At 33.6% G+C, this 12456-nt stretch overlaps 1 protein-coding gene across 2 annotated transcripts in view; it reads right to left on the bottom strand.

The window, feature by feature from the left end:
* TMEM196 (transmembrane protein 196) overlaps nt 1-4584 on the bottom strand; it is a 50146-nt gene extending 45562 nt beyond the window's left edge. The window contains exon 1 of one of the 2 annotated variants that reach the window (XM_010984663.3): nt 4232-4584. In XM_010984663.3, coding sequence (XP_010982965.1) covers nt 4232-4378 — 147 coding nt within the window. In that variant the 5' untranslated portion in view covers nt 4379-4584. The remainder of the gene's footprint in view (nt 1-4231) is intronic. The other variant, XM_010984666.3, reaches the window with a different exon arrangement.
* Between the last annotated feature and the right edge of the window lie 7872 nt (nt 4585-12456).

The following is a 12456-nucleotide window of genomic DNA, read 5'->3' as shown; positions in this document are numbered from 1 at the left end:
CAATCTTACAACTGGCTAAGTTGTTGCCATGGTGAATTCAGGAGTCCACATACTAAGTATATGGCTTGATTATGCTGTAAATCTCACTCACCTAAAGTATCAGATTTATTAAGCAAACAAAGTTACAGTATACAGGTCAAGTATGCTCCAGAAAAATAAGCAATTAAAAAGCACACAAACTCTATATGATTTCAATAAAAAATCTGAATATTTTAAAAGACTATGTTTATACGTGGGGTAAAGGAGCCTAAGAAAAGTTCTTTTAATACATTAGTTAATAGACTGGATTGATATCAGCTATAGATAGGTGGAATTTAGCATGATATATATATATGTATATAATACAACTTTAGTATCAGATGTTTTTCTGGACACTACAATCTGAATCTTTAGATTTTTAAGTGCCAACTTAGAGCAGTAAAATAAAATTCTCTTGGATCTGTGTACCACTAAATACAATACATTCCCATTACAGATGATGCACTAGAGACTGAGAAAGGGGACTATCACACAGCAGCTGGGAAACACAGCCCTGTCTACTTAACTCCCTGTCAATGTATCTTACACATCAATTATATTTCACTTGCCTATGTCTTTTCCAAAGTGGTTTACTCAATGGTTCATTGATTGTTAATAATGAAGTAATGTCTTCTTTCATGCTTTCATGAGGTGACTGTGTCAACTCTAACAAAGAATCAGGAAGAAGCCAAAATCTTATAAAGCATTTACACCTTTCTTTCTCTATGAAATTAGTTAAATATTTTTTTCCTTCTAATTGCCCACATCTTTTAGACTAATCCCAGGAAGCAACTTTTGCCCAATTATGAAATAGTGACCGGAAATAATCCATGTAAGCATTCATCTCATGGATTTTAAGCCCTTTTTCTTGGTACTGTTTTACTTTTAAGCCACCTTTTAAAAATTGGTCCAATAATGTTCCTAATAATACAAAAATATCCAATAATAATTTAAGTTCAAATAATCAAAATAGTTGCCTATTTTTTTTTAGTGCATTTGACCTAGATAAAAAGCTTATGATGTCAAAGTCCATACATAAGAAGAAATTCCTTCATAGTACAGTTTTTATTTCTATTGGTTTCTAAAATTTAATTCAGAAATATTGCAATAATGGTATTTACGTGTTGAAAAAAACTTCATGGCACCAATCAAAATACACTCTGATTATAGACTATTGACCTGACAGGTTAAGTATTATAAAATCTCATCTAGTATCTATAAATAACACAGATTTTTAATTCATAAAATACCAAAGAGATTAGTAGTTTTCAATCTAGTTTTCCTCTGCATCTCCCTGGAGTCTCTTTGGGAATTAAGAATTGGTATTATTATTATTATTATTATTATTATTATTATTATTATTACTATTATTACTATTACTATTATTAAAACTATGAGGAAATAAATCTATCGCCTTACACTGGCACACAGCCTCCCATGGTCTGGTCCCAACCATCTTTTCCATTCTTATCTCCCCCTCGCACAACTAAGATCCAGAAAAATACAAGAGCTTACTCTTCCTGAAACACAACCCATCCTGTCCCAGTTTTCTTGTCTTTCTTTTTGCTGCCTGAAAGTCTCTCCTTTTTCACACCCTTCACTGTCAGTTTGTGTGCACCCAGTATGAGGTGTTTGCATTTATTCAGTGCTTACTACATACCATGTATTTTACTAAGAGCATAATTTGATTTGTGCCTTCTAACAACCCAATTTTACAGAGTATGAGGACACTTTGGCTAGCCATCTAGATAGTAAATGGCAGAACTGGGTTTTGCAAACAGGCAGACTCGGAATTTATACTGTGATACATGAACACTGTGATATATTAATTCCAAGTTCCAATAAAATATAAAGGTCAAGAGAAAAATAACAGTTCTCCTATGGATCCTTTATTGACCGCCCCAAACTCTTTCCCTTTATGTACCCCTGTAACCCTCTGAAGTCAATTTCTCACCACTGATAAAGTTAGTGATGTACGCATCTTGTTTCCTCTGCTAGGCATTGATTCATCTTAATAGTCCTTGTTAAATACTAAAATGTCTTGCATATGGTAACTCTGTATAAATAGTGGCTATATGAATTAATCACTGCCAGAATTGAGAAATAATTCTGACTGTATCACAAGTGACCTCTAAAAAATTATTTTAAAATTCAATTTAGGAAGGCTATAATTTGACAAACATTGATCAAACTTGGATATTTATTTCTTCACAAATTTGATTTTTTTAAATTGAGTTTATAAAAGTGACCAACTCTTTGGGCACTCTAGTTTCAAATCCATTCATTCAACCATACTGATTTATTTTACTGAATCAGACAATAGAAATTGAAACTATTATTTGGGAATCTTAGGTGAATTTTGGTTACTCAAAAGAACCAGTTAAAAATGGAAATAATTATTTATAATAATAACTGCAAAACTATTTTATTTACTTTTCACTGAGCTGATTCAAAATTTTCATTTTCTGTACATACATATATGTTGACTCATTTAGATAACAGTAAATAGTCTGGAAAGAGAGAAAAAAGATCATTCAATTATTTTTCTTACATGATGCCAAGCAAATGTAACCACTTTTTTATTCTTGAAGATAAAGTGGATTCTTTGATACTATTTAGAGACAACCTAAGTTTAGTTACCCAATTTCTTGAATTTGATTTGAGGGAAAGTGATTTGAAGAGTATTTGAGGCTTGTTCCTTATAAGCCACTAAAAGATCACATTTTATTCCCTTTGCTTTAAATATTGGCATTATATTTCATTTTAGAAGTTAGAAGATAGAAGTTTTAAAGCCTGACTATTTCTGTTTAAATAATAATAATAACAACACTAACTACAACTCTCAGAAGAATCACTACTACACATAAGATGTAAAATTTAGGTTTAAGATTTGCCTTTTGGCCATTCATACTTAAATTTAAAATATACATTGTTAAAAATTACATAATAAAGAAAAAGGTAATTATTTGGAGGTTGATGGTAACATTGAATTCAGAACAAGGATTCTTAGAAGAATTCAATGTTAGAATTAAACACCGTTTTTCTCTTTTCTTTTAACTTCTGCAATTTAAAAACAGTCACCTCACTTTGAAAAGTTAAAATATAGAAACTAATTTTCTAAAGTACAGTTATACCAGTTTTAAAAATGCTAGAACTTCTCTCAAAAATGAATTATTTCAGAATTATCCTTCAATTCATAAGTGGTAACTTTTTCCTCAGTGACCTGAAGCACAAGTAAGCCATGAGTATTAATTATACTCACTTATTATCAGTGATAGAATAACTTCCTATTAAATTTGCCTAGAAAGTAGAATCAAGCTAGAGACCCAGAAGAATATTGATATTATAGCTATACAACTTAAAAGAGAAGAAAAATCTGATTTTCACAATTAGGCTTACACTAGCAATAGTGCTGAGTTATTTTATTGATCCTTGGTGGAAGGAATGAGTCTCTAAGGTTTTCCTGGAGATTCACTCAAAGTAAATAAATAAGAAACTTGCTAGGTCTGCCCTCTGATCTAGAGAAAATTATGACATTTTCTCTGAACATTATGTACTCTTTAAGCTGAGTTACTGTTCAAATAGAATGTTGTTACATATCATACCATTTGTTGTTTAACTTATTGCCTAGAACTTACAAATGAGTTTTCAGATATGAAGTATCAGAAAGCTAGCGGAAAATGAAGAGCAGCATTTTCTGGGAAAAAAAATGCTCTTTTCACACTCATACCACATTTCTCCTTTTGTCATATTGGTGTTGCCTGTAGTATACCTTGGGCACTGTTGCCCAGAAATAAATGCATAACTCTATCCTCGCTCGTTTCTGGTATAAGAAAATGATGTAACACTTTCATTTTGATTTTCCTTGTAAAAGAAGGCTAAGTGAGCCTGCCCTTGACATGTGTGACCCTCGTAATCAGCATCACTGGGCAGCCTTTTGCAGTTTCAGCTGGTGGAGACTGCCCCTCCCTTCCAACTTTAAACAAAGCCATTTGATTTGGTATTAAGTCAAGGTAAGGAAAAACAAAACACTAATAAATAAAGGACAACGTAAAAAGGCATAGCCTGTAAACATGAACCTACATGTAAGCCAGTGGCTATTTATAATTTTCTTCCCCAAGGAGGGGGTGACTAACGCACGCACACTGCCCATCACCGTAAAGAGGTAAAGAGAGAGTGAAATGGCTCAACGTACACACACCCCGCTCCATACCGGGGACGAGTCTCCAAGCTGCGGCTTGTGCTCTCGGAGGGCCAGGCTGAAGCTCACTGCCCCCACGGCCACGCTGGATACCCCCAGCCCTATCTCCAGCACAGAGAGCACCAAGAGGCTCCCAATAATCTGGCCGCTGGTGCACATCCTTCCTCGGTCATCATTCCTTCCAGATCAGAGACGGAAAACAACCATCCACCTTCTTTCTTCCACTACTTTCCTTACCCCTTCTGCCCCCTACCAGACCCCAAAACTTTTCTTTCTTCACCAGCAAAGCATTATCCACAAGGACTGGATTTCCAGCACCGGAGACCCTCTTCCCTGACCCAGCCAGAGGCAAGGAGCCGCTCCACACCCTGGCACGTTCAGACAGTGATCGTAGAAGGATTTTCCTGGGTTCGGTGGTCGAAGTCCAGGAGAGGAGAGTACACCGGTAGAAAGGGCTTTCAATAAGGAGCCGGAAACCTGGAGGAACCAGGGAGCTCGAAGCGACGCTTGGGAGGCGCTGTCCAGAGTTCTGCCGCGTCCCAAGTCTCCGCAGGGAAACCCGCTCCCTCCTTATCCTCCCAGACCCTTTCAGGCTCCCTTTTCCTTTGCCAAGTAGATGAGCTTTGCTTCCCCGAAATCCAAAGCGGAACGGCTCAGAGCTTCTCTCTCCCTCTCGTCTCCTTTCCTTTGTTTTCGTGGTAACACAAAGTGCTTCTACGAGTCCCTTGGTCCCCAGGCTGAGCGGGTGGATGATATTCAGCACCACGCTCCTCGCAGTTGCTGTGTCGCCAGAAAAAGCGACCTTGTCTGATGGCCTTTTTCCGTCTGGGTTTCTTCTCCCTCGTCGTCGTCCTCTTCCTCCCCCTCTCTGTTGATCTGATTCTCTCTCATTGCAGTGACCTCATTGGGATTTAAGAGATTGATGGAGGAGGGCAAATCTTGATCTATTTGTAGGTCCAGAGCCAATATTCTTGGCTGGTCCTTAATCAGCCCCTCCTCGGGACCCTTACCACAGAGATCCAACCGATCCCTACCCCTGCATCTCCCCCACTTGCTCGCTTCTGGGCTTCTGTCCAGATGGGAGGGGAGGGGATGCCTACGTCAACACGGGGCTCATTCTGTGTAAAACTTTCTTCTACGTGTACGTGAGGTGATTTGGGGGCGCAGTAGGTAAAGAAAGGCAGAGAAGAGAGAGCACGGGGGTGAAGAAAGGACATACTCATAAATTCACTAGGTCTCCGAAGGACCCTTACCAAGGAACCCCTCTCTCAAGAAGAGCTACACTCAAGCCTGCTTTAAGGAGTTAAAGCAATTCACTCCCCACTGTCACGACCTGTCAACTTCTGCGTCCAAAGGTGAGGAAGACGCAACTGGCTAGGGCCGCACTTCTGTAGGAAAGTGGCTATGGTCCTCCCCTGCTGGCAGACCCTTGCTCTCCCTTAACAGCGTAGTCACACATTCTGGGTAGCATCACTAGACCACACCCCTGGGACTGCACGTTCTCACTCAAATTCAAGAGATGTGTACATTTAAGTACTACATTGGAAAGGGCATTATTAAAAACAAAAATCTGGCTAATTGCACAATTGTTTATGACAGTCTGCCTTCGTCAGAATCATTAAGGCAAGGGCCAACTGTGGCTCAGGTATTTTTGTACTATATTTTGATGCACATGTGACTCTAGAAGTCTGCGGATCACTGAGTCTGGACCCCATTTTCATGTCCCTAATTTTACTTCATGAAAAATTCCAACATATTCCATCAAAAAGATGCAAGGAGTTGGGGGATGAGACTGTCTGCGGGTCATCTTTCTCAAAAACTGGTTTCTGAAGAACTTGAGGATAGTTTGAAGGAAAAATAGAAGAAAGGAGGATTGAGTTAGAACATATGATGCAAGACAAGGGCATCTTGACTTCTGAATACATGCAGACTACAGCAGTGCAGTTACCTCTGATTAGAAGTTTCTTTTTTTTAAAGCCCCAGTGAAGTTGAGTGATATAAAATATATATCATAAATGCCAGTTTCAGTTTCCTTAAATTTGATTCAAGGATTGTTTCATAGTTTAAAATTCAGTTGTACACTATAACTTACTTCCCTTATGATATATTTATATTCCAAATTAAAAAAATTGAGTCTTCTTCCCTTAAAAATATAAAAGCAAGGAAATAAGAATGATAAATTATTAGATTCTTAAAAATAAAAAAGCAAGGAAAGAAGAATTATACATTATTAGATTCTTAGTAAGTCTTAAAGAATCTTCAGTTATTGTGATATTTGGAGAGCTCAAATATTTATTTTGAATATTTAGTGAATTCACTTTCCACTTCTTGAAAACTCAGTCCACCAAACAGCTAATCTTTAGAATCTTTCAAATAGTTTTTGGCTTTAACTAAGGATAGTTTATTTTATTTAAACCTTGTAACCATTTAAGTGATCCAATTTACATATAGAAATAATAAAATATCTATGTTGCCTTTTTATTTGTCTTTAGTCACTAAAGCTTTCCTTTTTTTACTTTTAAAAAAATTCTTCCCCATTGAAAAGAGAAAGCTATAGTAACTGTAAAATAGCTTGGATGATGCAGCCATATGAAGAGGAGAATAACTTACAGGAAGGGAAATTAATTTTTAGAGAACACAGAGGTAGTATTAACAATAAATGAATTTCACAGAGAGAAATAAATGTGTAAATCATTGATTATGACTGAATTTCCAGCTCTGAATATGATGGCTAAAAATGTATTTTCTTAAATACCTCAAAGCCTAATCATATCCTGAATACAACCAATCCTCATTTTTGAAAATCAAGTGTACATATAAGAAATTAAATCCATCTCATTTATAAATGACTACAAATAAGTCACACTAAAACAGGAATATTTATAGGAATAAGATAAAAACAATCATTATCCACAGAAAAAAATTACTGTTTTGTATTTTAAAACATGATGATCAATGTTGTTAGAACTTTCAAAGGAATCTTACGTTACTTGTTCTGGGATATGAAGTATATTTTGCATGCCCCTTTAAATGATGAAAACTCCCCACTCCTATGTAAATTCAGGACCACTAATCTGTACTCTTAATTGTGGAAATCATAGCAAAAAAAGGGTTCAAATTGGCATCCTCTATCTCTCAAAATTATTTATTAGAGAAAGAATTATAGGATAAAATAATAAATCAAGAGAAAAATATACAATGTACATTGCTATCCAAATATCAGTGGTTCTACAATGAGAGAGTTTAATTTTTTTTATGCCATAGTACACCAGAAAAGCTATTCATGAGATCCACTGATATAGGGTTCAATACTTGTACTTCTTTAATAGAGCAACAATATAAAAAAAAATCTCAAGTTTGCCACCTGCTGGCTTATATAGGACACAGTGAATATGAATGTATAGATAATCTCAAAATAATTCTTACTTAACTTACTTGCTAATCAGAAAAAATCTTTCATAATTGCTTTCTTTAAAGACCTAAGTTCTGCCAATAAGTATCTAAAAGTATCTGAGATCTTCATGCACCCATTTACCTAAGCAGACATTTTTTCTTGAAGTATAGTTAATGTATAATATTATATTTGTTTCAGGTGTACAACAAAGTGATTCAACATTTATATACAGTAAGAACTGATCACCACAATAAGTCTATTAATCATGTCACCATATAAAGTTATTACAGTATTATTGACTACATTTCCTGTGCCATACATAGAAATTTTAATACAAGGATAAAGAAAAATGCAGGAGTTGGTAAACAAATACCACAACTCAATATAATCAAGTAAATTGATAAAATAATAAATTTAGTTACAAATATAAGGTCAGTAAATGAAAAGGTCAAAATTTTAAACTGATTAATTTTGAGATTTGATTTAAAGTGTTTGTTTAAGCTATTAGACGCTAAATTTATACAGTGACCTTAGGCACTGGACTGAACGACCAATGCAGTATAGAAGATTAAGGAAAAGAAAAATCACTACAAACCATTTAGAAGTTTTTAAGTACTACAAGTCCACTTAATATTTTAGTAATCTTGTCAGTGTGGTTAGAAATAATTTACCTAAGATTTATCTAGGATTTTCTGCTAAAAAAGAAAAAAAAAAAAAAAAGGAAACAACTTTCTAAAGACTTTTTTCCTTATTTAAAGCTGAATAAGAAGAGATAATTAAACCCAAGTTTATCTTTTCCCTTTTTTCCTTATCCCTTCTAGTGATAATATAGCTTAGAAGTCATTATTTAATAGCAACATTAGTGTTTATTAATTTGAGGAAGTATAGTACTTAGCACTGTATTTATCACAATTTTCCATTTATGTTTGAAACATCTTTTGCTTATTAATAACTTTTAAACATGTAAAAATTCCAAATGATGTATTTTATACTGATTTCTACTTTTTAAAAAAGGGTGTGAGCATCTCCACCTAGCCATTATGGAGTAATTAGGACTGGATTTACTCTCCTACTATATACAAGATATTCAGATAAACAGCATTCAGATAGTGTATGACAGTGCAGAAGTGTAATCCCTGGGAGAAGAGAAACAAGCAAGGTTTTCTGTCTTGGTCTTTTGACTATAAGCAACTAACAAACTATGTTACAAGAAGAGAGGTACCATGCAGAGCATGGTGGTCTTACAGAATTCAAGATACAAACAGCAGAGTTCTTAGAGCCTAGGGTAGTCAATATTTTCAGGATAGAGTACTAGGGAGGAGGGTGTTTAATGTTGAAAAGATCCATAAATCTCCATAGGACTCCCTTGAGTCTGTTGTTAAATCTAAGCCACAAAATCATGGGGTGCAACTCCACAAGGCTAGAAATGGAATGACCAGAGAACTAAAATTTGAAGCTTACAAGATGTCTGGGAAACTTTTCAGGTTCATAATAGCCAACAACAGTTCTTGTTGAACACTCAGCCTTCAGTAGAGATCACAGGTGGAGTTTGCATAAGTAGTGGGGCTAAAGTATGCATGGGGTAAAGATAACTCTTATATCTGACCTAAAAATGCTTTAAAACAGGCTTCTAAAGTATCAATCTGTTTGATAAGTAACTCAACAAAGTCTAATACATCTTAAAGAAGATGACAAAAACCATCACTAAACAATGCAAAGCTCAAATCCACATTATCTAATTAATACCTGAAATGTGAAGAACCAGGAAAATGTGATCCATAACCAGGATATTAGAGATTATGGAATTAGCTAACACTTGAAGACCTCTATTATAAATATTAGAAATATGTTCAAAGATGAAGAAAAAAATACATTAATGTAATAAAGATATGAATTTTTAATGAAGAACAAACTATCATTTCTATAGGTGAAAAATTATATGTATGAAGTGAAAAATAGTAATCTGAGATTATTAGCAGATTAGACACCAAAGAAGAAAAAATCAGAACTGTGTTTATCACAATTTTCCATTTATGTCTGAAATATCTTTTGCTTATTAATAAATTAATAAATAAAATTACACAAAGAAAAATCACAATACAAAATAAATCACAGAGGAAAAAAAGACTGAAAAAAATTAAGAGACTCTGTGACCTGTAGAACAATTCAAGAAGTGATTTTATGGACATAATAAAAGTACTAGAAGAATAGGTAGGTAAAAATATTTTAAGTAAAAATGGTCAATTATTTTCCAAATTTGGTGAAAACTACAAATCCCCATATCCAAGAGGCTCAATAAACTGCAAGTAGAATAAACACGACAAGGGATACCACAATCAAATTGCTGGAAACAAGTGATAAGGCTAAAAAGTTAAAAGCAGCCAGAGGGAAAAGGATGCATTATATAGAGAGGAAAAGAGGAAAGAATTTCAGATTTTTCGTCTTAAGTTATTTAATACAGAGGACCAGTGAACGACAATTTTAAGTATTGAAACTTAAAAACAAACAGAAAAACCTATTAATCTAGAATTATATTTCCAGCAAAAACACCTTAAAAAATGAAAGGTAAACAGATCTGTCAGACCAACAAAAGTTGAGACAGTTTACTTAGTACAGACATGAGATGTTCACTGTAAGAAATAGTCAAAGAAATACTCTTCAAACAGAATTAAAATATACCAGAAGGAAACTTGGGTCTACACGAAGAAATGTTGAGCATCATAATGGTACATATCTGGGTAGCTGTAAATAATATTTTTTTCTCAGTTTTAGTCTCAAACAGATTAAAATATATGCACTGAAACCAGAGTTGCCATGAAAGAAAGAGTTTGTAGTTCCAGCATAGCCAATAAAATTAACAGCTAAAATGAAGGAAATAATGTTTACTGAAGAAAAATAACAAAATCCAGAATCTTTACAAGTTAATAGTCTAAATATCCTAGATATAATAATTATCCAACATATGACAAGTCAAAAATTTTTTTTAAATTCTCAAGAGAGAAAAACTCAACCAAATCTGACTAGAAAGTAAGCCAGATGTTGGAACTAACAGATGAAGATTTTCAGATAGTACTTACAACTGATCTAAAAGATAACTTTTTTTTTCAACCAATGAATATTTCAGTAGAGAAACAGGACACTTTAGCAAAGATAAAATCTATTAAAAAATGAAAATTCCAGAAGTGAAAAATACGATTTTTGAAATAAAAAATGGAAGTACTTAGCTAAATGACAGAGAGAAGTTAATTTGGATATATAAATAAAATTAATAATTATAATAAAAATATAAATATTTAAAAATGAATGGAGGTACAGGAACCTGTTAAAAGATATCAAATGGCCAAATATAGGTATTACTGGAATAGAAGGGGAAAGAGAATTGTACAGAAAATATTTGAGAATAAAATGAGTAAAATTTTAAAAAATTCTGAAAAAGAGAAATTCACATATTTGAGATGCTAAATAACACAAGGCAGAGAAAACATAAAGAAGTTAACAAAAAAGTACAACAAAGCCAAGTCAAATTGTTGAAATCCAAGGATAAAGAGCATCTCTTAAAAGCAACAAGAGAAAAATGGTATATGTGTAAGAATCAATGACTTCTCATCAGAAACCATGAAAACCAGAAGACAGTGGACATTTAAAAAATTACTTATTTTCAGTGTTTAAAGAAGAAAATTCAACCCAGAATTCTCTACAGAGCTAAAATGTCCTTTAAAAATAAAAACAAAACAAAAATATTTTCAGATAAATGACTAAAAATTCTTGTCATTCAGACCTGAACTACAAGAAATCACAAGCTCTTCAAACTGAGGAAAATGGTCCTCAGATCCTAAGATAGGAACAAAGAACGTCATAAATAGTCAATATCTGGTTTATTATTTTTTTACTTTTTCCTCTCAATACCTTAATAAACCATATAACTGCTTAAAGCAAAATCACAACACTATCTTGTGGGGTTTATAATGTATATTTATTACACATAACAAATTATAATGAAAAGGATGGGAAATATGATTCTACATGTTTACAAGATTTTCATATTTAAAGGAAGTACTATATAATTGACTATAATGTATTATAGTCATTATGAAAAGTTAAGAATGTATTATAATTCCTAATTAACCAAAAGAAAATGCAAAGTATATAATTAAGCACAGATACATAACGAAGAAGTCAAACAGGAAACAAATGGAATTCTAAAAAATATTTTCAAATCCTAATATAAGGCAGGAAAGGAGAAAGACAAGGAAAAAATACAAGTAGAAATCAAAAAATAAAATGGCACACCAGTATCTGATGAAATTAATAATTAAATGTACTAAACATTAATGAAATAAAAATTACAACTAAAAGGCAGAGATTGTCCAAAAGAATAGAAGAAAAACAAAAGACTCAGCCATATGTTGTATACAAGATACACACGTAGAAGGAAAAAGAATTCAGATATATGGAAGGTGAATGGAAGGAAAAAGATATTCCATGAAAACAGTGGTTATATTATTAAAAGCTAAAATATACTCCAAAACAAAATTATTACCAGAGATAGGAATGGACATAATAAAAGGATAAAAGCATTAAGTCGACAAATATATGGCAGTAGTTAGCTTCTGACAATGTCTCACGATGATTTCTGCCTACTGGTACACAAATCCTTGTATAATACCCTCTCCTTGAATGTGGACTAGATTAAGTGAATTTTAACTAATAGAATTTGGTAAAAGTGATGTCACCTCTGTGAGTAGGTTATGAAGGGCTCTGACTACCATCTTATGGTCATCTTTATTGCCTTCTCTGATCATGTGTTTTTAAGAAAGTGTATTGATATGTTGGGAGGTCCATA

This window comes from Camelus dromedarius, chromosome 7 (genome assembly GCF_036321535.1).
Source record: "Camelus dromedarius isolate mCamDro1 chromosome 7, mCamDro1.pat, whole genome shotgun sequence".
Taxonomy (NCBI): domain Eukaryota; kingdom Metazoa; phylum Chordata; class Mammalia; order Artiodactyla; family Camelidae; genus Camelus; species Camelus dromedarius.
This window is presented reverse-complemented; position numbering and strand designations above follow the sequence as displayed.